This window comes from Microcaecilia unicolor, chromosome 6 (genome assembly GCF_901765095.1).
Source record: "Microcaecilia unicolor chromosome 6, aMicUni1.1, whole genome shotgun sequence".
Classification (NCBI taxonomy): Eukaryota; Metazoa; Chordata; class Amphibia; order Gymnophiona; family Siphonopidae; genus Microcaecilia; species Microcaecilia unicolor.
In genome coordinates, this window is record NC_044036.1 from 150,845,451 (window position 1) to 150,872,452 (window position 27,002).

At 43.3% G+C, this 27,002-nt stretch overlaps 1 protein-coding gene across 1 annotated transcript in view; it reads left to right on the forward strand.

Moving 5' to 3' along the window:
* The window catches only part of ADAMTS9 (ADAM metallopeptidase with thrombospondin type 1 motif 9), a 273,702-nt gene that overhangs the window by 78,702 nt on the left and 167,998 nt on the right, over positions 1–27,002 (forward strand). Inside the window, 3 exon segments of the mRNA XM_030205247.1 lie at positions 14,002–14,147; positions 18,401–18,582; positions 18,674–18,810. Coding sequence (XP_030061107.1) covers positions 14,002–14,147; positions 18,401–18,582; positions 18,674–18,810 — 465 coding nt within the window.

Here is a 27,002-nt window from a genome sequence, read left to right on the forward strand (position 1 = left end):
CATATTTAATTTAAGTAAAATACAATCAGTGAGGTAAACTTGGAGATATGCAAATTAAATCCTAGTAATAGCAATGTCATGATACAATATCAGAAATATATGTATTAAAACAGCACAGTAAAACGTTCATATAACAGAAATATGATATGTGTCAGGAGAATACAAATAATACACCATAGTAGGCAGCATGGGAGAACATTCATATCACATAGATATGATACTCGTAATATCAGTACAAAGTCAGCCACACTACCCTGACTGCACATGCTCTTCGGACAACACATAATGTCAGCACAAAACAAATGAAATGATTTAATAGAACCAGTGGTGTAGCTACGGGTAGGCCTGGGTGGGCACAGGCCCACCCATTCTTGGCTCAGGCACACCCAGCGGCAGCACCCCACATCAACATCTCTCCTCTGCATTGTCCCAGCATCTGACCGTCTGTCACTGAACCCCCGTCCCTCCCTGGTGTACCTTAAAGGCGTCCCAGGCGCCTGCAGTGATTCAGTTATTGCTGCCTGCGCTGGCCCTGCAGGCTTCCATCGGCCGGGTCCCGCCCTCGATTTCATCATTTCCTGTCCGGTGGGACCCGGCCAATGGAAGTCTGTGGATTAGGCACAGGCAGCAATAATTGAATCACTACAGGCACCGGGGACGTCTGTAAAGTACAACAGGGAGGGATGGGGTTGAGCGATGGGCAGTCAGATGCTGGGACGCCGCGGAGGAGAAGAGATGTGGATGTGGGGTAGGTGGAAAAAAAATCTATATATTTTTTTATATCTCCAAAGGGGGTGGGGGACCTGTGGAGTGCCATGCCGTGGAAGGGTACATCTAAGTTAGCTCTGGGCCCATCCAAAATACTGGGTCTGGCCACTGAGTAGAACATTCAAGTAACAGACATGATGCTCACAATGTAATGCAATACAATTAAATAAATTTCAAAAGGCTCGAATGAAGAGCCTTTTGAAAAATACTCAGAGGATTGTGAACATCCCGACTACACTTCTCAATTTCTATGCAAAACGGGACTTCACGTGTCTGAAATCCAAACAGAGTTCACCTCAAACTCATTAGAGGAAAGGTGGGGGCTGTATTCCATGCTTGTTACTAGAGTAGTTCTGATAATAGACATACTTGTTCCTGGAAAGAAGCCTTAAATGGACTGAAGGTTAGGGGCATTAGGTAAGTGAGAGTAAAGCTTCCACACAGCAGTTTACGTTAGGGAACACAGCTGTAGACAGCTGTTTTTTGTAGCTGCAAGCCCAGTTCACGATCAGTGTGGATTAAGCCAGCTGGGCTCCATGCCGATCACACTGTCTTAAAACCACTCATGCGGTGATGTGTTGCTTTATACAGAGATGTTAGTATGTGTAAACTAAGGTCAGGAGGATGTATTCTTCATTTTTATTGACTGTGCCAAGCACCATATGAGCTAGGAATCGGACATTTAACTTCCTTATAGTAAATCTTCTGTAGAACACATTTGATTTAACCATTCTCTTTGTGCAAGAATTTGAAAAATGGATGTTGCCTTAGAAAAGTCGTCACAAGTTTTGTAAAATGGATAGAGAACAGAAATGACGGCCTTAGGTGGTATATATATCTTGAAATATCCTTGTAGATGTTTGGTATCAATTAATAATGTTAATTATGTATTTCTTGATCCAAAGAAAATGCATGAATATATAATTGCCAAGGAAAAAGGGAATGTTTCAGCCTGAATTATCGCATGGGGAAAATATGCTGTTAGCGAGCTTATAACGCTCTCCTCTCTGATTGATTATTTTTTTCTTTAAATTGTTAATTTCTTATATCTTGCTCCCCAACTTATAGTGGTCAATATGTATATTAATTAATTCATTTCTTATTTCTTCCTTTCGTAGATTTAATAAGGAAAAGGAGAGTTTTGTTTTAATACTTAAAATTTAATCTATAATCCTGCATTTGTATAGATATGAATGTATTATTTGAAAAGTATAAATAAAGAATTAAAAAAAAAAGAGAACAGAAATGAGAAAACAGCTTGCCAATGCTCTATCTCAATTTTCTAGATATGCTCCGAAGTGTATTTCCATGTGCTTTGTTTTATGTATCATCAGATTGGTAGGGGATGGATGGGATTTGATATACTGCCTTTCTGTGGTCATAAGAGCCAGCTTTGTGGGTGAGGTGGGTGCTTGAGCTCCCCCCAATATTGAACAAACTCACTGACTGTGTCCGGGGAGAAGTAATTTCCATTGCATTTACCACCCTGAAAAATTTTGAAAAGTTGGCTCCTATGTCTGTGGTTACTATCAATTATTATTGATCTATACAATCAGCTGCTAAGAAAGAAAAGCCATTTTAAAAAATAACATGATGAAAGGGTATTTGTAGCAAGGGCCAGTCTTATTGTGTGTCCATACGGGAGACAACAAAATCTGAACTGTTTTTCAGCTATCCGACACTTAGGGGACCTTTTTCTAAGCCACGTAAGTGTACACTGTCTACGCGCAGCCAGTGTGCGCCAAAATGGAGTTCTGCCCAGCTACCACATGGCTCTTGCAGTAATTTCATTTTTGGTGCGCATCCGATATGCACGCCAAGTGGCATTTGATGCGTGTATTTTTATTTATTTATTTATTTATTGTTACATTTGTACCCCGCGCTTTCCCACTCATGGCAGGCTCAATGCGGCTTACATATTGTATACAGGTACTTATTTGTACCTGGGGCAATGGAGGGTTAAGTGACTTGCCCAGAGTCACAAGGAGCTGCCTGTGCCTGAAGTGGGAATCAAACTCAGTTCCTCAGTTCCCCAGGACCAAAGTCCACCACCCTAACCACTGGGACACTCCTCCATTACCGCCTGGTTACAGCGTGAGACTTTACAGCTAGGTGAATGGCTGGCGGTAAGGTCTCACACCCAAAATGGACGCACAGCAATTTTCATTTCGCCGCACGTCCATTTTCGGCAAAAATTGTAAAAAGGCATTTTTTACAGGTGCACCGCAAAATGATTCTGTGCACACCCAAAACATTACCGCAGGCCATATTTCAGCATGCCTTTGTAAAAGGGCCCCTCAATTTTTGATACTACACAATTAGGTCTTCCATCGCATGGGGTCAGTGTCTGTTTTCACACACATGGGCATACAGTATGTATGATGCTATTTATGAAGTTGTGTTCTTTCTCCCAATGGCTCATCCACACTCTTATCACCTCTCTCTTAGACTATTGCAACTTGCTTCTCACAGGTCTCCCACTTAGCCTCTGTCTCCTCTTCAATGTGTTCAAAATTCTGCTGCACGACTAATATTCTGCCAGTGTTGTTATGCTCATATTAGCCCTCTCCTCAAGTCCTTTCACTGGCTTCCTATCCGTTTCCACATACAGTTCAAACTTCTCTTATTGACCTATAAGTGCATTCACTCTGCAGCTCCTCAGTACCTCTCCACTCTCATCTCTCCCTACATTCCTCCCCGGGAACCCCGTTCACTGGGTAAATCTCTCTTATCTGCACCCTTCTCCTCCACCGCTAACTCCAGACTCCGTTCCGTTTATCTTGCTGCACCTGAGCCAGTACGTCAAGCTCCATCTCTGGCCGTCTTCAAATCTAAGCTAAAAGCCCACCTTTTTGATGCTGCTTTTAACTCCTAACCCTTATTCACTTGTTCAGAACCCTTATTTTATCATCCTCACTTTAATATTCCCTTATCTCTTGTTTGTCCTGTTTGTTTGTCCTAATTAGATTGTAAGCTCTGTCGAGCAGGGACTGTCTCTTCATGTTCAAGTGTACAGCGCTGCGTACATCTAGTAGCGCTATAGAAATGATAAGTAGTAGTAGTAGTTTTTCTAGTTTTAATGTAATTTTCTGAATTTCTAGACCTCTCATACTCAGAGCTATCAATAGTCTCCAGTTTCCTGACAATGGGATTAACAGACATGTTTTTTTTTTAATTATTAGAGGTCTTTATTAGAATCCCAAACAAAACATACAAGAATATGAGCAGCATTACACAGCACCCAAAACGTAACACTGCAAAAGAGCAACACACAATGGTACAACTCATAGAACAACTGTTTTTATATCTGCTTGTAACCAATAGACCAGGAATTGTCCTGGTTGGTATAAAGTACTTTATTTGGTGGTTTGTTAGATGATGTACTGGACTGGATTCAGAGTAAAAGATACTATCTTTGCTGTGAATGCAGGTGGAAGTCTTATCTCTTGACTCCCAATAAGAACACATGTACTTAGTTGGACCTAGTTTCAAATTGGTCTAACTTTATTTACAGAGAAAATTAACGGGTTGCTGTTCCAGAGAAAGCATTGAGTTTTAGCAGTCCCAGATTTCTGCATATAGCAGTTGAAGTATGATGGATTAGTTCTTTTACAATCCTCTCAGTCAGCTGTGTAGCTTTCTGCTTTAGGGGGAGAAGTTTTCATGCCGCATTAGGGGGTCATTTTACTAAGGTGCACTGAAAAATGGCTTGCGGTAGTGCAGGTGCGGGTTCTGGGCATGCGCTGATCCATTTTTCAGTGCGCCTGTAAAAACGGCCTTTTTAAAATTTTTGCCGAAAATGGATGTGTAGCAAAATCAAAATTGTCGCTCGTCCATTTTGGGTCTGTGACCTTACCACCACCCATTGACCTAGCGGTAAAGTCTCACGCAGTAACCGGGCGGTAATGACCTACGTGCTTCAAATGCCACTTGGCACACATCAAAAACCTTTGCATGCACAAGTTAAGGCGCCATATATGGAATTTGTCGGTATCCACTTAGTGCCGGGGCAGTCAACTCAGGGCAAAGCAAACAGCTAAATGCTGGATATCCAGCAGCTGAATTTACTACTACTACTTATCATTTCTATAGCGCTACTAGACGTACGCAGCGCTGTACACTTGAACATGAAGAGACAGTCCCTGCTCGACAGAGCTTACAATCTAATTAGGACAGGACAAACAAGAGATAAGGGAATATTAAAGTGAGGATGATAAAATAAGGGTTGTGAACAAGGGTTAGGAGTTAAAAGCAGCAGATTTGAAGACGGTCAGAGATGGAGCTTGATGTACCGGCTCAGGAAGTCTATTCCAGGCATATGGTGCAGCAAGATAGAAGGAATGGAGTCTGGAGTTAGCAGCGGAGGAGAAGGGTGCAGATAAGAGAGATTTACCCAGTGAACGGAGTTCCCGGGGAGGAATGTAGGGAGAGATGAGAGTGGAGAGGTACTGAGGAGCTGCAGAGTGAATGCACTTATAGGTCAACAAGAGGAGTTTAAACTGTATGCGGAAACGGATAGGAAGCCAGTGAAGTGACTTGAGGAGAGGGCTAATATGAGCATAACGACCCTGGCGGAATATTAGTCGTGCAGCAGAATTTTGAACAGATTGAAGAAGAGAGAGATGGCTAAGTGGGAGACCTGTGAGAAGCAAGTTGCAATAGTCTAAACGAGAGGTGATAAGAGCGTGGATGAGGGTTCTGGTAGTGTGCTCAGAAAGGAAAGTGCGAATTTTGCTGATATTATAGAGAAAGAAACGACAGGTTTTAGCAGTCTGTTGAATATGTGCAGAGAAGGAGAGGGAGGAGTCGAAGATGACCCCGCTGATGAGACAGGATGGATGAGAGTGTTATCCACAGAAAAAGAGAATGGGGGGGGGGAGGAGAGGTTGGATTAGGGGGAAAGATGAGAAGCTCAGTCTTGGTCATGTTTAGTTTCAGATAGCGCTGAGACATCCAGGTAGCAATGTCAGACAGGCAGGCTGATACTTTGGCCTGGATTTCGGCTGAGATTACTGGTGTGGAGAGGTAGATCTGGGAGTCATCAGCGTAAAGATGATACTGAAAACCATGGGATGAGATCAGAGTACCAAGGGAAGAAGTATAGATGGAGAAAAGAAGAGGTCCCAAGACAGATCCCTGAGGTGCACCAACTGACAGTGGGATAGAAGTAGAAGAGGATCCACTAGAGTATACGCTAAAGGTACGCTGGGAGAGATACGAAGAAAACCAGGAAAGAACAGCCCTGAAATCCAAGTGAGGTCAGCGTATCAAGGAGTAGGCTGTGATCAACAGTGTCAAAAGCAGCAGATAGATCGAGAAGGATGACCTTTGGATCTGGCTAGGAACAGATCATTGGAAACTTTAGCAAGCATTGTTTCAGTTGAATGAAGGGGGCGAAAGCCAGATTGAAGTATATCAAGAATAACTAACACACTTAGAATTTATTTATTTATTTATTACATTTGTACCCTGCGCTTTCCCACACATTGCAGGCTCAATGCGGCTTACATAGTAAATATAATTACAATTACAAAGTCTTGAAGGAGAATATTATAAGCAGTGAGTGGGTTTTGAGGATAAAAAAGTTGAACATGTAGAGGCAAACAAAGGAAAGGACAATCAAAAGGAAAAGAGATTGGGAGAGGTGAGGAGAGGAGGGAGGGATGGAGAGGAGAAGGTAAAGGGTAAAGGATAGAGAGGGAAAGATAAGGGTATAAGGAGATTGAGATATATAGACTGAGGTATAATAATCATCAGGACCGGGATTAAAAGGAAGGGTTTAAAAGTTAAGTAGGGTTATTCGGGTAAGCTGTCTTGAAAAGGTGGGTCTTCAGCATTTTCCTGAATGGTAGATCTCAGTGTTTCTATCCCCACAAATGAGGTCATTTTGAGCTTTTCAGAGTCTAGATGTGAACAAGTGCTCTTCTCCTTGCAAAAAAAAAAAAAAAAAAGCGTTACAATTTGTTTTTAAGATTAACAAGGAAATTGACTTAACAGGCAAGTGAGCTGAAGACAGACTAGCAAACTAGCAGAACAGCCGTTGTCCTCGGAGAATGAACTGGTTATTATCTGCTGTCATGGAAACCAGTTCTCTCTGTTACAGTCACGTGATCCCTTGTAAACCGATTGACTTTTAATTTTCTAATCAAATGTTTGCATCCAAATAACTAACACACTTAGAATTCCTCTTTCCAACAGACTTTATGTTGTTGCTGTCATAGAAACCAATTCCCTTTTAATTCTCCTTGTCAGCCTCCCTTGTCTGTAGTGTTATATTTATCATGTGAAATAAGAGATTCATTTTTCCCTTATCATTTTCTTCCTCCCACACATGAACCACTGGTTTCCATTTTTAAAACCTTCCCTGTGTTCTGTGTATGTAAGCTTATCCCTTTTCTTTCTCCCTACCCCAATCTGTACCATGTCTCTAGCACGTTAAGGCGGTGTGCCTTCCTTCTCTTCTCTGGTGCCTTAAAGGGATCTCACAGAAAAACATATCTATTTTTCTTTCAATCTAACTTGGGCACCACATTTACATCAGGTTTCAGCAGGCGTAAGTCTGATGCCAAATGTTAGCCATGGGAATTGGCACTCAGCTTGCACCCTTTATAGACTCGCGAGTAGTATCAATTTTTTACGTCATTTAGAAACATAGAAAAATGTAGGCAGATAAAGATCAGCCTGCTTATTTTCGAAGGAGATGGCCGGCCAACACAACACAACACAAATTGGGAGATGGCCGGCCATCTCCTGAACCCGGCCAAATCGCTATAATCGAAAGCCGATTTTGGCCGGCTTCAACTGCGTTCCGTCACAGAGCCAGCCAAAGTTCAAGGGTGCGTTTCCGCAGGGTATGGACCGCAGGGTATGTAAGGCGGGACGGGGGCGTGGTTATGAGATGGCCGGCTTCGGCCGTTAATGGAAAAAAGAAGGCCGGCTCTGATGAGCACTTCACTGGCTTCACTTGGTCCATTTATTTTTAGGACCAAGCCTCCAAAAAGTGCCCCAATTGAACAGATGACCACCGGAGGGAATCGGGGATCACCTCCCCTTACTCCCCCAGTGGTCACCAACCCCCTCCCACCCAAAAAAAGAAATTAAATTTTTTTTTTGCCAGCCTCAATGCCAGCCTCAAATGTCATACCCAGCTCCATGACAGCAGTATGCAGGTCCTTGGATCAGTCTTTAGTTGGTTCAGTGCACTTCAGGAAGGTGGACCCAGGCCCATCCCCCACTTACCTGTTACACTTGTGGTGGTAAATGGGAGCCCTCCAACCCCCCCCCCAAACCCACTGTACCCACATGTAGGTGCCCCCCTTCACCCCTTAGGGCTATGGTAGTGGTGTAGAGTTGTGGAGAGTGGGTTTTGGGGGGGATTTGGGGGGCTCAGCACACAAGGGAAGGGAGCTATGCACCTGGGAGCAATTTTTGAAGTCCACTTCATTGCCCCCTAGGGTGCCCGGTTGGTGTCCTGGCATGTCAGGGGGACCAGTGCACTACAAATGCTGGCTCCTCCCACAACCAAATGCCTTGGATTTGGCCGGGTTTGAGATCGCCAGCATTAGTTTCCATTATCGCCGGAAACCGATGTCGGCCATCTCTAAAGCCGGCACAAATGCTGAGATTTGGCCGGCTCCAACCGTATTATCGAAACAAAAGATAGCCGGCTATCTTATTTTGATAATATGGTCGGGGCGCCGCTTTACGGCGCCGGCCATATAGATGGCCGGCGCTGTTCGATTATGCCCCTCTATATGACCTATCCAGTCTGCCCATCCGTGCCATCTACTCTCTCTCTCTATCACTCCCTTAGAGATGCTATGTACTTGTCTCAAGCTCTCCTGAATTCAGATACTGTTTTCGTCTCCACCACTTCCACCGGGAGGCTGTTCCACAAATTCGCCACCCTTTCCATGAAGAAATGTTTCTTCAGGTTACTTCCGAGTCTTTCCCTTTTTACCTTCATCCTATGCCACCTCGTCCCAGAGCTTCCTTTTATTTGAAAGAGACCCCCTTTAAGAGCCAGACTTTTACCTGCTGAAACCTAGTGTAAATGCTGGCATCCAGCTTAGGCATGCTGAGGCCCGTATCCCGTAATTCCACACACAACGTTTCAGAACAGTCCTGACTTGCCCATGGCCACACCCTCTTTTGAATTACGTGCTAGTAGAATTAAGCATCAAGCCTTACAGAATAGTACGCAGCCAGGTGTGCACACAGATTTTAATGAATGCCAATTAACATCAATAATTGATTGTTAGCGCCCAATAATTAATGTTAATTGGCTCATTACTCAGTTAATTTGTGTGTACATCTTGGGCCCATGCATAAATTTGGGCACGCAATTCTGGGCACCATATATAGAATCTACGGGACAGTGTGGTGGCCAGTTATAGCTTTGTCCCCTATCCCCCTGATTCTGTAAAAGCCAGCAAAAATTGCACGCGCAAATTTAGGCGTATTCCCAATTTGCGTGCACAGTGTAATAGAAAAATGAGCTAATTAGTACTGATAATTGGCTTTTTAACAAGCAATTATTGTCACTAATGAGATTTAATTGGAACTTACTCGTGTAAAATTTGCAAGGGAGTCCAGAAATGGGAGGTTCATGGGCATTTGGGGGCAGAATGGGGGTGTGGTTTTGAGTTACGTAATTACAGAATATGGGTGCTCTATGTGTAAAATTTAGGCGTGGGCATTTCCACCATATTTTTGTTGGTGAAAATGGTCATGCCTAAATTTACACGCAACCTCTCAGCTTAAGCATTAATCGTATAAACCGTGCCAAATTTTGGGAGCAGCCATTTACACAGGTTGTTTTCAGCGTCAATTTTGAAGGCACTGTATAGAGAATCTACTACTACTACTTATCATTTCTATAGCGCTACAAGGCATACGCAGCGCTGTACACCATACACAAAAGACAGTCCCTGCTCAAAGAGCTTACAATCTAGATAAGACAGGCAGACAGAACAATTAAGGGTAAGGGAAGAAAGAGGTGAGGATAAAAAAGACAGGGCAAGTGAGCAGTGGTTAGGAGTCAAAAGCAGTGGTAAAGAGCTGGGCTTTAAATTTGGACTTGAAAACAGCCAAAGAGGGGGCTAGACGTACAGGCTCGGGAAGTTTATTCCAGGCATGAGGTGCAGCAAAATAAAAAGAACGGAGTCTGGAATTAGCAATACAGGAGAAGGAGACAGATAAGAGAGATTTTATCAACAGAACGGAGTACCCGAGGGGGAGGGGCGTAGGGAGAGACAAGAGTGGAGAGGTACTGGGGAGCGGCAGAGTGAATGCACTTATAGGTCAATAAGAATCTAGCTCAATGTTTGTAATGTGGTTAGAAATGTTTAATAAAATAAATAAATACCTCCCCTCCCAGATATCATGCTTGCGTGACATATCCTTATGAAAAGGGATCTGAGGAAGCTAGAAGAATGGTCTAAGGTTTGGCAATTAAAATTCAATGCCAAGAAATGCAAAGTGATGCATTTAGGGAGTAGAAACCCATGAGAGACTTATGTGTTAGGGGGAAAGAGTCTGATAGGTACTGAGGGGGAGAGGGATCTTGGGGTGATAGTATCCGAGGATCTGAAGGCGACGAAACAGTGTGACAAGGCGGTGGCCGTAGCGAGAAGGTTGCTAGGCTGTATAGAGAGAGGTGTGATCAGCAGAAGAAATGAAGTGTTGATGCCCCTGTACAAGTCGTTGGTGAGGCCCCACCTGGAGTATTGTGTTCAGTTTTGGAGGCCGTACCTTGCGAAGGATGTTAAAAATATGGAAGCGGTGCAAAGAAAAGCTACGAGAATGGTATGGGATTTGCGTTCCAAGACGTATGAGCAGAGACTTGCTGACCTGAACATGTATACCCTGGAGGAAAGGAGGAACAGGGGTGATATGATACAGACATTAAAATATTTGAAAGGTATTAATCCGCAAAAAAATCTTTTCCGGAGATGGGAAGGCGGTAGAACGAGAGGACATGAAATGAGATTGAAGGGGGGCAGACTCAAAAAAGATGTCAGGAAGTATTTTTTCACGGAGAGGGTGGTGGATGCTTGGAATGCCCTCCCGCGGGAGGTGGTGGAGATGAAAACGGTAACGGAATTCAAACATGCGTGGGATGTGCATAAAGGAATCCTGTGCAGTAGGAATGGATCCTCAGAAGCTTAGCCGAAATTGGGTGGCGGAGCAGGTGGGGGAAGAGAGGTTGGTAGTTGGGAGGCGAGGATAGTGGAGGGCAGACTTATAGGGTCCGTGCCAGAGCCGGAGATGGGAGGCGGGACTGGTGGTTGGGAGGCGGGAAATACTGCTGGGCAGACTTGTACAGTCTGTGCCCTGAAAAAGGCAGGTACAAATCAAGGTAAGGTATACACATATGAGTTTATCTTGTTGGGCAGACTGGATGGACCATGCAAGTCTTTTTCTGCCGTCATCTACTATGTTACTATCCAGCTTATAATCGAACGAGAATAACGCCCAAGTTCCGACCTAAATCGGGAGATGGGCGTTCTTCTCACAAAAACAAATAAAGCGGCATAATCGAAAGCCGAACTTTGGACGCTTTCAACTGCACTCCGTCGCGGATGCGGACAAAGTTGACGGGGGAGTGTCGGAGGTGTGGTGAAGGCGGAACTGGGGCGTGGTTATCACCCGAACAGAGATGGGCGCCCTTCGCCGATAATGGATGCGTTTGTAGCTAGAATTTAGGGCACTTTTCCTGGACCCTGTTTTTTGACGAATAAGGCCCCAAAAAGTGCCCTAAATGACCAGATGACCCCCAGAGGGAGTCGGGGATGACCTCCCCTGACTCCCCCAGTGGTCACTAACCCCCTCCCACCACAACAAATGATGTTTCACAACTTTTTACTTTCACCCTCAAATGTCATATCCTCCTCCCAAGCAGCAGTATGCAGGTCCCTGGAGCAGTTGTTAGGGGGTGCAGTGGACGTCAGGCAGGTGGACCCAGGCCCATCCCCCCCCCGTACCTGTTACAATTGTGCTGCTTAATGCTACTAGTCGTCCAACCCCCCCAAACCCACTGTACCCACATGTAGGTGCCCCCCTTCACCTCTTAGGGCTATAGTAATGGTGTAGACTTGTGGGCAGTGGGTTTTGAGGGGGATTTGGGGGGCTCAACACCCAAGGGAAGGGTGATATGCACCTGGGAGCTCTTTTACCTTTTTTTTTGTTTTTGTAAAAGTGCCCCCTAGGGTGCCCGGTTGGTGTCCTGGCATGTGAGGGGGACCAGTGCACTATGAATCCTGGCCCCTCCCACGAACAAATGCCTTGCATTTATTCGTTTTTGAGCTGGGCGATTTCATTTTCCATTATCGGTGAAAAGCAAAAACGCCCAGCTCACACCTTGGCGAATAAAACATGGGCGTCTATTTTTTTTAAAAAATACGGTACACTCCGCCCCTTCACGGACCCGTTCTCGGAGATTAACGCCCATGGAGATAGGCGTTTCTGGTCGATTATGCCCCTCCACGTTACTTATCTCATACCAGCTCAGCTTCAAGTGATGCTTTGGCCTCAATCACTAGAGACCTCATACTTGAGATAGTACCAGAGCATCTCTGGACATTGGGTCAGAAGGAGGTATGACATTAAGAACTTTTGAGGGGTTCCAGGAATGTGGGATGGAACGTAGGGTACACTTATTTCTTTGCTACATCAGGGATAAGGGATCATTTATTTGCTACACTGGAGGTGAGACAGAGGATTGCTTTGGACCAGGAGGGTAGGAGAAAGATGAGAATTGGGACTTACTGTTATTGCTTGGGAAGTAGGGAGTGGGAAGGCTCATTTTACTTTGGATCTGAAGGGTGGGATAGGTAATTGGGTAGGTGGGAGAAGTGAATATTTTTTATATATAGGTATTTGGGAAGAAGGCTGAGAATTTGACCTTCCCAATGGAATATGCCATGCTGACAGTTTACGATTACCCTCTGACGGAAGCTACAATTGTAAATCCTACTAAAAGAGCTTGCAGTTTAATTTCTGTGCTGTAGCCCTTTGCACATTGCATGCTAATGATGTATGGGATAATTAGCATGCTGTGTTCCTATTTAGCATAGACTGATGCATTAACATTTAACCCAACAGCATAATAAGCAGTGCCTTTTTTTCTTTGTAAACACGTGTTCTAATGGGGGTTAGCCTATGCTTTAATTTTAATACACCTTTAGGGCCAGACTGTATATATAGTGCTACGAGTTACATGTGTTAAATGGGCACGTGCCCAATTTAACGCATTTGACTTGAGTGATGAGCCAACCAGCGCTGATAATTAGACGACAACCAATTAGTGCTAATTGGCAATAATTAGGATTTATGCACATATCCTATTCTGTAATGATGTGCGTGTAAATCCTAATGCATGTACATATTTGAAGGCGTGGATAGGGTCATTCGTAAATGTTATGCACATTGATATAGAACATGGCCAAACTGCATCTATTGCTCATAGCTGGCCTAATTGCAGGGCACCTACAGTTAGGCACAGTTTGTTCTTAAGTGTGATTCTATAAGTGGAGTTGAACGGGTAGATGTGAAGCATCTGTTCACACTTTCCAAAAATACTAGGACTAGGGGGCATGAGATGAAGCTACAATGTAGTAAATTTAAAACGAATCGGAGAAAATCTTTCTTCACTCAACATGTAATTAAACTCTGGAATTCGTTGCCAGAGAATGTGGTAAAGGCGGTTAGCTTAGCAGAGTTTAAAAAAGGTTTGGACGGCTTCCTAAAGGAAAAGTCCATAGACCATTATTAAATGGACTTGGGGAAAATCCACTATTTCTGGGATAAGCAATATAAAATGTTTTGTACATTTTTGGGATCTTGCCGGGTATTTGTGACCTGGATTGGCCACTGTTGGAAACAAGATGCTGGGCTCGATGGACCTTTGGTCTTTCCCAGTATGGCAATACTTATGTACTTATGTACTCTTTATAGAATTGCGCTAAGCGCGTTAAATTTGTAGTAGATGCTACTTATAGAATATACCCCTTAATACCCTGACTCTCTCGTTTTAGTTTGTGGCTTGGAAGATCCATTTTTCAGTGGGGTCATCCATGATTCAATTACACATAATGTAAACGCCAGGCTTAAATGTCTATTTAAGGGGGAAGTTTGAACAAATCTAGCAATACTTGATAATTGGTCTGTCACTATTTTCCACGAGTGGAATTTACTGAATTTCATTCTCTAACCCCTTTTTGTTATCAACAGCACTGCAGGTTTGGAGTTTGCGTGGACAAGGAGCGGGAGGTCGTGGTAACGGACGGAGCATGGGGAACGTGGAGCCCCTTTGGAGCCTGTTCAAGATCCTGCGGGAGTGGCATAAAGACGGCAGTCCGAGAATGCAACAGACCAGAGTAAACAGAGTGGCCTTTAATTAATTATTTCAAAGGAAACTATTAATAACATTTATTAGTTATATAAATACTGTTGACGCCCCCTTCCGGTATACAAAATAAATGATATGATGATAAGATCCCTGCTCTAAAGGACTTCAGGCCCAAAGCTAAGTACAGGAAGGCAGCAATGCAACTTTTTTCAGGGTCTCTGAGTGTCTCTTTTAGTTACTCCTCTCCATACCAATGTCCTGTGCATATTTGGGTAACGGAATTCACGGGATAGTTATCTTCATTTTTCTGATAAATCATCAAATCTGGCATGCACTTATTGCAAGTATTTGGAATCCTCTGTCCTCCAGAAGTTAGTGCTAATACTGTTAGCCATTGATTTTTGTTGAAGATACATTAATTTAGAATGTCTGCATTGACAGTGTATGAGCAATTTGGAGCTATATGTGATTTGAAGCATCTAAGATGTTAAAAAAAAAAATCCCTACCTTCTGCTTCTCATGTTAGTCAGAGTTGGAACTGTTGCAGTAACAATGTTCACAGTCCATAGTTTTGGGGAAGGGATCTCAGCCGTTGCATAACAGTGACACCTAGTGGCCAGACTCAGGTTGCACATACACAGGTTCTAAAGAGAGAACGGGGTAATTCTGTGCAAAAAGATCTAAAATTCTGTGTACTATATTTTAAAATTTGGCATACTTTATTTGACAATATAATTTTTTGCTTTGAATAATAATTATTTTAAACTACAATACAAATCCCCACTATAACTCAAAGATGCACATTTTTGTGCAGAATTCCTCCAGGAGTGCATCATACGGTACTGGATCACATTCCATTAGTCTGTTTCCATCATTCTTCCCACTCCCTGCCACCACTCCCTTCCTACCACCTGCTTGATTGCTCTATAACTCTCTTCCTCTTCCCCACTACTCTTTCTCTGTCTCTCCACACAGACTGCCCCTGTCCCCATCCATCACTTTCTTTCCTCTCCCACAAATCCTTTGTGGATGTTGTAGCTAGCTTCTGGGTTGCACAAGTCAGTCACCTGCCAAAGGTTTCCCAGAATTCACAAACTTTACTAGGGGAGGAGAATTCTGCTCCATTTGTTTGTAAGAGACACAAGAACTGTGGTCCTTGGTCAAAAGGTGTCACAGCAGGGTTAGACTAGGCGAGAGGAGGGAGTGAAGCTTGGAATGAAGGCTTATGGTGCTTCACAGAGCAGTGGTTCTGAATCCCTTCCCAGGACACACCCAGCCAGTCTGGTTTTTAGGATTGTCATAATAAGTATGCATGAGGTAGTTTTGCATTCATTGTCTTCAATGCAGATCTATGTTATGCAAATCCTGAAAACCAACTGGTTGGGGGTGTCCCAGGAATGGGATTAAGAATAAGTGTAGTAAAGGCTGGTTTCAGCTGAGGTGAAATTGCTCTGTCAAAAAGAAAATCATGAAAATTGTGGTTAAAAACAAAAAAGTTAATTGAGAGCTGTCGTCAGGATTGAGCTTGCACAATAGCATGGGGGATCGTAAAGAAATTGAATTCAATTTTCCCAAATCAAACACAGGAAAGAAGTATGATGATAATATTACCTTGTGCATCCTGTTTAAAATAAGATCTAACAACTGATATAGGAAACCTATTCTATCCTCAGGACTCACACAAATACATATACAGACAGGCATGCTCACATATGCGCGCACACACACACATGCATACACATTCAAACACGCACATGAACATGTACACTCAGAAATACAAAATATGCATGCATGCGTGCACACACACACACAGACATGAACAAACACATAAACATACATATGCACACACTCATTCACATACATATATATATACACATATACATGCATGCACAAAAACACACATGTGCACACCCATATACATGCATATATACACACACATTTACACAAACATGCATATACATGTGTGCACATACAAACACATATGCATATGCACATACACACATTTCTCCAATGCTTCAGGAGCTTCCCTCATGAGTTTTCCAATTGCCCATCAAGTGCGGCCATTTTCTGATTGATCTGGAGGGTGGGGCAAATACTGCACCAAAAACCAGTTGACTTGTCAGATGAAAAGAAATTGCTTCCAAACCTCATATGTCCCTAGATGAGCAGCACGTTTTCCTCTCCACTGAACCTGTTTGTCCATACAAAACCTCTCCCAACAAGTATGCCTTACAATACCATGTGTTAATTTGGCCATTTTCCATCAGTCAATGCTAACTTTATAACTTTAGTGATGAGATTAAGTTGCTAAGAATACACATAATGCCATTAGAGAAATCCATTTCGCAGCAGTTTGAAATCCATCAGCATTAACCCTCGTGGCAAAACTGTTAAATGAGCAAGTGGATAAGCATTCCCTCTTAAATACACTAATTAAAAATTCCAATTATGATAATTAGCTAATGAAGCCAGAGAAACACTAGGAGAGATGCGGAGCTTCATTTTACATAGAACGTATAGCTTGGAATTGAGGACAGGCTCAGTTCTGGCGCTGTTTTAGGAAAGGATGTGCCACTGCAGGAGTGCACATGATTGCAGCGGGAGCAGCCATTTTACAAATAATGGCATGAACACAGCAGCTTCTATGTGGAGGTGTCGGCAGCTGCATGTGGAAGCAGTGATGCAGCTTGGTGTGTCCCAGTCTCTTGCTTAACTATACAATGAACTTGCCTTGAGTTTAGCTAATTATCAAATTATCCCAACTGACTCTGTACCGTGCATCTTGTTCCCATCATATATCTGCTCTTGGTTCCTAAGCTATATGGTAAGCTGTATTGTAGAAAATCTTTAGCATCATATCTATGTTAGTTGAATGTTCTAATGCTTATTAGGTGTATCATTAGTATTATTCTAATATTACTACTACTATAAATCATTTCTATAGCGCTACCAGTTGTACGCAGCACTTCACAATTGAACATGAAGAAAAGACAGTCCCTGCTCAAAATAGCTTACAATCTAAATCAGAACAGACAGGACCAATAAGGATAAGGGTAGGACAGACAGAAGGACACATAGGGAAAGGGACTATTGAAGAGACGAAGACAAGATAAAGGTTACGAGCAAGTGACAAGTTAGGAGTCAAAAGCAGCATCAAACAGGTAGACCTTTAATAATATTGTATTATAGATCTGGTATTTGAATTCCAGTGCTGTTAAATGTGTATATTTTTGGTACTGTTTCACATAGTTCTATTACTAGGTTTCAATTTACTGTTTTCGAGTTTACCTCATTTATTATATTTATGTTTATTATGGGTTATTTTTCTATTATGCTGTTAATAAAATTGTAAGTTTTATGTTAAACTGAACCTACTGTTGCCTTGGGTGAATCTCTTCATAAAGGCAGTTAATAAATCCCAATAAAATAAATAAAGTTAAGGCTGCTATTTGTATAGTCCTAATACACGGATAAACTTGTCCAGAAATCAATGAAATATTACCACTATCTGGATAATTTTTGGCCCCATCACCAGATCACCCCTTGCCTCTTCTGTTCTTATATGGATAATTTTTGACTGGCTATTAAGACGTGGCTTAAAATTATGCATTAGTTGGCACCCAGTGATAACGTCAGAAGTTATTGAGATGCTGGTGCCTTCTTTCCTGAATGATTTTTGCTAGTGAAAGTACTATTTCAGATGCTGGTAAATGAACTTTAAAGAGATTCTGGTAACATTTATACTTGCTGACGTATGCTTTGCAAGCCAGCGATGCCCTGATATCCCATTCTGGAAGCACTCTTGCAATTTTGAAATGAAAATGATAATAACACTCCAACTAAAATCAAAATACAACAGATGTCAGAGCTGATTTAATCAGAAACATCAAATGAAGGAGAGCTCTGGAATGAGGGGGCATATGACAAAGTTAAGAGGGAATAGGCTTAGGAGTAACCTAAGGAAGTATTATTTCACAGAAAGGGTGGTGGAGGCATGGAATGGCCTCCCGGTGGGGGTGGTGGAGTCGAGGACTGTTCCAGAATTTTAAAAGGCATGGGATAAGCATGTGGGATCGCTTAGGAAGAGGAAGAATTAGGGGTTACAGAGGATGGGCAGACTGGATGGGTCATATGGCCTTTATCTGCCGTCATGTTTCTATGTTTCTATTTTGGAGAGTTCTCCATAATGATTGGGGAAATTTAGACTCTCCAAACTGAGGTTTACTGAAATTCTATTCATTGGTAATTTATGTACATCTGCCTTACATGTCATTGCCACAGGCCTAGAAATGGGGGCAAATTCTGTGTGGGCCGGCGAATGAAATTTAAATCCTGCAACACAGAACCATGCTCAAAACAGAAGAAGGACTTCCGAGAGGAACAGTGTGCACACTTCGATGGCAAGCATTTCAACATCAATGGACTACCTCCTACCGTCCGTTGGGTGCCTAAATTCAGCGGAAGTGAGTATTCTAGGGAAAGAGCTCTGTCATTGGTTTCTCTGAGCGATGGAATTATGTCACAAATGCAGTCACTTCTTTTTTTCCTTTCCAGTTTTAATGAAGGACCGTTGTAAGTTGTTTTGTAGAGTAGCGGGAAGTACAGCTTACTATCAACTCAAGGATAGAGTTGTTGACGGCACTCTGTGCAGCCCAGATACAAATGATATCTGTGTCCAAGGGCTCTGTCGGGTGAGTATTTTTCTGTATTAAACATTTTATTCCTTGATAATGTTTTCCTTGTTGTATTCCTGGACAGCTTGAAGGGTAAAGGGGAGAACTAGAAAAGGGATGAGTATATGCTGGACACTTGGAGGTGGTAGGGAAGGAGAGATGTTGAATTTATGGGATAGGGTATGGTAAAGGAGATGTGGAGAGGGATGGATAAGGATGGAAAGAGAAGCTACTGGATTATTGAGGAGGGGGTAGGGCCCTAAGACAAACCTAGAGGGGAGGAGCGCAGGACTGAAGGTTCACCAAGAGCGTAATACACCTTTGGACCATCCCTGCTAACCCAGCCTAGTATCGTGTGAAATTAAAGTGAACATCTCAGGATAAAAGGCAGGTTTGGATGAATTCAGTTTTTACATAGAAACATGACAACAGATAAGGGCCAAAAGGCCCATCCAGTCTGCCCATCCTCAGTAACCACCAACTCGTTCTTTCCTAAGGGATCCCACATGCCTGTCCCATGCTTTCTTAAACTCTGACACAGTCCACATTTGAGCTTAAAGCTTTCACAACAAAAGTCCATGAGCTCACTGACAATGCCAAAGATCCAGAATCAACCAGATGCCATATAATCCAGAAAATCTCCCCTGAATGTGAAGGTTTGTTCAGTCATAGGGCTAACAGAAGATTAGCAGGGCAGTTTTCTAAGCCATGGATGGAGGTGTACATTTACCTGGGATCTTTAGCTGTCAGAAAATCACTTCCATCAATCTGGGGTCTGAATCATGCAAACTATAACCTGGACAAAAGGCATGTCTTCAGTGGGAAAATATCAAGTGTGGATTATTTTTTCAGATCTATGTGTATTGTTTTCCAAAGAAATGTTAACTCAGGTGCAAAAATTGGTAGCCAATTTGTACTCATGGCAATTTTCAAAGGGAACGTAGGCATGTACCAAGGTGGACAGTTTGAAGATTTTTTCTCTTGAATATTTTAAATCGTTGTTATTGATTTCATAAGTTCTAAAGTTATTAATTTTATTATTCTGATTATTAAAGGCATGAATTTTATTATTCTAAACTTTAAAAGGAGACACCTTTTCACATTAACAACTACAGAAAGTGAGAGAGCCATGCGACGGGGAGCCCTTACCACCCATTGAGGTGGGGAATAAAGGCTCCCGCGTTAACCCGGCAGTAACTGGGCAACATGCGGTGTTGCCCAATTACCACTGGGTTTCCGCCGTGCCACCAGCCGTTTTGGGGGGGTTTTCTTTTTCCCCCAGAAATGGTTCGTGTTCAGGGCAGGACTACCGCCGGCAGCCACATTGGAGAGGGTATGTTTAGGGATATTCCTTGGGAGGACCTTAGTGTCCTTGGCGGCGTGTGGAGGATCATCCTATTCTTCAGATATTCAGGGCCATTCTGAATCAACTGGAGCTGGTGCAGGCCCTTTGTAGTCAGACCATTCTATAGTGCATTACAGGGTCCCATTTTATGAAATGAGACTTGTTAGGTAATAACTGGGGGTTAACAGTAAAACAACATATCTGAATGGTAACACAGCTCGATAACTTCCCACTTTAATATTAAGAAGAGTGGGTGGGGGGGAATAAGAAAATATATTTTTGGTGGAAGAGTTTCCATTTTCTTTCTTCTTTCGGAATGTTGTTATTGTGGAGTGCATGTTAATCTTAAGAGCTTATAGTGGTTTTTGCTTTCGCCAATAAAAGAGATTTAAAATAAAATAATAGTTGTTTATTTGGAAAGTTCTGCATGATTTTGCTACTCTGGTGTTACTGAGAGGCTTGCTGGAAAGTTTAATCAAAATATTTACACAGATGGAAACTGCAAAGATAAAACTGGATGCCTCCGGTGAGCGCATGTGCTGAACATTGTTTATTCAATCCTGTTTTACTTAGTAAATTGGCATAACTTAACTAGTGCATTAAAAAAAAACAAGTCACTGTCGGCTAAAAATTGTTTTTTTGAGCAGGGTACTAAGGGGCCATTTTACTAAAGTATGTTAACATTTAGGACCAAATTCTATATATGGCACCCAAAAATCAGCTGATCCACTCAAGCTGATATGTATTGTTATCAATCTGAAACTCAAAACACACAGCTTCACACACACTGCGTACTATAATGGATACACGACACGCTATAACCCAGCAGTATCGCTTGTTCTACTTTCTTTTTTTATTATTTTTTTAAATTTTTTATATTTTTCTCATTTTCTTCTTGTTATTCTTATAAGTGGAGAAAAAGGCTTCAGTATCGCCACCCAGCCAGCCAGAACTTAACCGACTATAAGGCGTAGGCACGGCGCACCATCATCTCACCACAAAAAACTCCACAATAGTCAATCCACACAAAAAATACTGCTAAGCATCTCATGTATCCATAGCACACAGGATTAATATCTGTACTTTACATTCCTTTACAATTGAATAATACGTGACTGCTGCCAGTTACTTAGCTTAAATTCTCATCAAACTGGCTCTGTCATATCCGTCTTCACCCAACAGGGAATCCCCGTTTCGCTGTTGCTGCTTCAGGGGTTCACTATTCTTGTATAGATTCACATATTTCTCATCTATTGCCACCTATGGACACAATAACACTCCTGTGTCGCCTCTGCTGCACTCCAAAGGCGAGGAATCCAAAAATCAGCGCCAAAAAAATTAGCGCTAAGCGCTATTCTATAAATGACGGTTCAAATTGAGTTCTCTTTATAGAATAGCACCTAGCACCGGGATTAGGCACGAGGATTTACACCAACTGAAACCTGGTGCAAATCCCGACACCTCAGGTAACAGTGCGTGCAAATTCTTGGAATGCCCAGGACCGGCCCAGGCACCTCCCGTGGCCACTCCCCCTTTTCATGTCCGTACACATTGTTATAAAATAGCGCCTAGCAAGATGTGTGCCTAAATTCTAATTATTTCTAATTAGCACTGATAATTGATTAGTTATATATAAGTACATAAGTATATAAGTATTGCCATACTGGGAAAGACCAAAGGTCCATCGAGCCCAGCATCCTGTTTCCAAAAGTGGCCAATCCAGATTACAAATATCTGGCAAGATCCCAAAAAAGTACAAAACATTTTGTACTGTTTATCTCAGAAATAGTTGATTTTCCCCAAGTCCATTTAATAACGGTCTATGGACTTTTCCTTTAGGAAGCCGTCCAAACCTTTTTTAAACTCCGCTAAGCTAACCGCCTTTGCTACATTCTCTGGCAACGAATTCCAGAGTTTAATTACACGTTGAGTGAAGAAAGATTTTCTCTGATTCGTTTTCAATTTACTACATTGTAGCTTCATCGCATGCCCCCTAGTCCTAGTATTTTTGGAAAGCATGAATAGATGCTTCACAGTTCCAAGTATTGGCGCTAATTGGTTTGTTCCTCAAATTCTGCGTGCAAATTGGGTGCGTGCCCAAATTTGCACACCCAGTTTTGTGCACTATATATGGAATCTGGGGATACGGCACCTAGATTTAGGCGACGATTATAGAATATGCTTAGATTATATTTCAGCGCTGATATCTGCACGCATCCATTTACACCAACACACCTGGTGTAAATCTCAGCGCGTAGATTTAGACGCACTGGGCCATATTCTATAGCTAGGTGGCTAAATTTTGGAACATTCACAAAATGCCCATAACCACACCTCTTTTTTGCCTCCGCACGTTAGAAGTTCAGCGTACATTGTTGCAGAATATACTTAGCGAGTTGTGTGGCTAAATTCTAATCAGTGCCAATTAGTGCTCATTATTCCTTGTTAACTGCTGTTATCAGCGCTCATTAGCTTGTTAAGCCAATTAAGTTACGCACGGTGTTATAGAATTCGCACCGATTTCAGCGCCTAAATCTAAGTGCACTATATAGAATCCGGGGATAAGTGCTGGATTCTTTACTTTCTTTATTGGATTTATACCCCACAATCGTCCAAGGCGGGAACTCGTGGCTTACATAAAATCAAGCAGATATACAAGTGAAGGGTGCATGGTAAGAGATTTGTGGAAACAAGATTAGGGAAGGAGACTTAGTGGAGCGTAGATAGCTCCTTGCTGTTAGGCACAAAGCCCATAGGTAAGTTAGTAGAGTTAGGGTAGGAGAGGGGAGATATACGTGATTGTGATTATCGGGACTGCCTTGCAGCACAGATTTAAGTCACATCTTATCAACAGGAATTTCTTGCATAAAAATATTTTAAGATTTTTTACAAAAGCTTTTGTAAGAGGTATCATGCCGTATGTCTTTGAGCAATGCATTCCACCATTTGGCTGCGTTATATGGAAAGTCGGTGGGCTGATTTCTAGACCACCCTTTGTAGCTGGGGAAGTGGATTAGGATTCAATAAATGGCATTCAAAATTTGACGCCAAAAAAAATCAGCACTGAATGGTATTCTATAAAGGGCGTTCTGGGATGAGAGCCTTTTAAGGAATAGCGCATAGCGCTGGGATCCGCGCTCATCTTTGGGTGTGAGGATTTACACCAACTGAAACCAGGTGTAAATCCTGGAATGCAAGTCGGGCATGGATCTGTACTGTTCTGTTTGACACTGCAGGCATCTTAAAGGAACGCCCTTGACCCGTCCATGTTCCTCCCATTGTTACACCCCCTTTGCAGATCCGTATGGAAGCACTTAGGCCAGTGGTTCCCAAACCTGGTCCCGGAGGCACCCCAGTCAGTCAGGTTTTCAGGATACCCACAATGAATATTCATGAGAGAGATTTGCATGCACCAGGGGCGTAGCCCAGGCCCGCCCAGCGCCAGCCCCAGCACCCATTGCCGGCCACTGCTGCTTTTCCTGTTGAGCAGCAGGGCCGGCGCTACAAAAAGAAGAAGCGCTAACAGCGCTAAGGACCGTAGGACGAGAAATGTTTAAAAAAAAAAAAAGCGCGGCACCGGCAGGCACTGTCTCGGCAGCCTTGAGGCATTGGCTGCTGAGGCATTGGCTGCTGGCTCGCAGGCTCCTCCCATCTGCGGGAGGAGCCTGCGAGCCAGCAGCCAATGCCTCAGCAGCCAATGCCTCAAGGCTGCCGAGACAGTGCCTGCCGGTGCCGCACTTTTTTTTTTTTTGTTAACATTTCTCGTCCTTAGCGCCATTAGCGCTTCTTCTTTTTGTAGCGCCGGCCCTGCTGCTCAACAGGAAAAGCAGCAGTGGCCGGCAATGGGAGCAGGCGCTGGCATGCAGGGCGGGCCTCGTCGAAGAAAAGAGGGAAAACATGGAAGGATGGGGAGAAAAAGAGGGAAAACAGATGGAAGGATGGGGAGAAAGAGGGAAAACATGGAAGGATGGGGAGAAAAGAGGGAAAACAGATGGAAGGATGGCAGAGAATGAGGGAAAACATGGAAGGATGGGGAGAAAGAGGGAAAACATGGAAGGATGGGGAGAAAGAGGGAAAACATGGAAGGATGGGGAGAAAAGAGGGAAAACAGATGGAAGGATGGCAGAGAATGAGGGAAAACATGGAAGGATGGGGAGAAAGAGGGGAAAACATGGAAGGATGGGGAGAAAAGATAGAAAACAGATGGAAGGATGGGGAGAGAAAGAGGGAAAACGGATGGATGGGGAGGGGGATTCTGGATGGAAGGATGGGGAGAGAAAGGGGAGAGACTGGAAGGATGCAGAGAGAAAGGTGAAAGACTGGAAGGATGTGGAGAGAGAAGGGACACTGAACAGAAAAGGGTAGAGTGATACAGAGACACTGGTTAGAAAGAGGGAGAGAGACATTAGATGGAAGGATCAGGAGAGAGGATAGATGGATGGAAGGATGGGGAGAGAAAGAGGGAAGAATCTGGATGGAAGGGTAGGGAGAAAGAGGTGACACTGGACGGAAGGATGCAGAAAGAAAGAGGGGAGACTACTGGAAGGATGGGGAGAGAGAGGGGAGACTGGAAGGATGTGGAGAGAGAAGGGACACTGAACAGAAAAGGGTAGAGTGATATAGAGACACTGGTTAGAAAGAGGGAGAGAGACATTAGATGGAAGGATCAGGAGAGAGGATAGATGGATGGAAGGATGGGGAGAGAAAGAGGGAAGACGCTGGATGGAAGGGTAGGGAGAAAGAGGTGACACTGGACGGAAGGATGCAGAAAAAAAGAGGGGAGACTACTGGAAGGATGGGGAGAGAGAGGGGAGACTGGAAGGATGGGGAGAGAAAGAAGAGAGCTGCTGGATGGAAAAGGAGAGTAGTGAAAGACTGGAGAATAAGAGGAAGGGGCATGGGGAAAATAAGGGTGAGAAAAAGATGAAAAGCCATAAGTAGATGAAGGAAATTAAAGAATGGATAGTAAGAATGAATTAAATCAGGACAGAGAGAGAGAGAGGCAGAAAAATATTGAAGAAAGCAAAGAAAAAGGAGAGAAAAATGAGAAATGGCCAGGAAACAGTGGCAGAAGAGTTAAGCGAAAATGAAGGAAAGCAGAATCTAGAGACTGGGAGCGACACAATGAGAAAAAGTAAATGGCCATACAAGAAAGGTAAAGAAAATAATTTTATTTTTAATTTAGGATAAAGTAATATGGTACCTGTGTTAATGAAGTTTCAGAGACCAATATTTCCTTCCTTAGGTCAGGCGAGGATACCGTAACAGCATTATACTGACCTGAGGCAGGAGGTTTTTGCCTCTGAAAGCTCATTGAAAAGGGTGTTAGGCTATTAAATAAATTTTCTGAAATCTGATGCACTGAAAAGCAGCACTTTACCCTGTGTGACAAATGCATCTGATTAGCGTGACTAAATTTTGCTGGGGGAGGGGGGTAGAGAGAAAATTTTGTGCCCACCCACTTTGGGTTCAGGCCCACCCAAAATCAGCAGTCTGGCTATGCCACTGGCATGCACTGCCTCCGCTGGATGCAAATCTCTCTCATGAATATTCATTGTGGGTATCCTGAAAACCTGACAGGCTGTGGTGCCTCTGGGATCAGATTTAGGAATCACTGGCTTCGGCACTATTCTATACAGTGGGGGAAATAAGTATTTGATCCCTTGCTGATTTTGTAAGTTTGCCCACTGACAAAGACATGAGCAGCCCATAATTGAAGGGTAGGTTATTGGTAACAGTGAGAAATAGCACATCACAAATTAAATCCGGAAAATCACATTGTGGAAAGTATATGAATTTATTTGCATTCTGCAGAGGGAAATAAGTATTTAATCCCTCTGGCAAACAAGACCTAATACTTGGTGGCAAAACCCTTGTTGGCAAGCACAGCGGTCAGACGTCTTCTGTAGTTGATGATGAGGTTTGCACACATGTCAGGAGGAATTTTGGTCCACTCCTCTTTGCAGATCATCTCTAAATCATTAAGAGTTCTGGGCTGTCGCTTGGCAACTCGCAGCTTCAGCTCCCTCCATAAGTTTTCAATGGGATTAAGGTCTGGTGACTGGCTAGGCCACTCCATGACCCTAATGTGCTTCTTCCTGAGCCACTCCTTTGTTGCCTTGGCTGTATGTTTTGGGTCATGGTCGTGCTGGAAGACCCAGCCACGACCCATTTTTAAGGCCCTGGCGGAGGGAAGGCGGTTGTCACTCAGAATTGTACGGTACATGGCCCCATCCATTCTCCCATTGATGCGGTGAAGTAGTCCTGTGCCCTTAGCAGAGAAACACCCCCAAAACATAACATTTCCACCTCCATGCTTGACAGTGGGGACGGTGTTCTTTGGGTCATAGGCAGCATTTCTCTTCCTCCAAACATGGCGAGTTGAGTTCATGCCAAAGAGCTCAATTTTTGTCTCATCTGACCACAGCACCTTCTCCCAATCACTCTCGGCATCATCCAGGTGTTCACTGGCAAACTTCAGACGGGCCGTCACATGTGCCTTCCGGAGCAGGGGGACCTTGCGGGCACTGCAGGATTGCAATCCGTTATGTCGTAATGTGTTACCAATGGTTTTCGTGGTGACAGTGGTCCCAGCTGCCTTGAGATCATTGACAAGTTCCCCCCTTGTAGTTGTAGGCTGATTTCTAACCTTCCTCATGATCAAGGATACCCCACGAGGTGAGATTTTGCGTGGAGCCCCAGATCTTTGTCGATTGACAGTCATTTTGTACTTCTTCCATTTTCTTACTATGGCACCAACAGTTGTCTCCTTCTCGCCCAGCGTCTTACTGATGGTTTTGTAGCCCATTCCAGCCTTGTGCAGGTGTATGATCTTGTCCCTGACATCCTTAGACAGCTCCTTGCT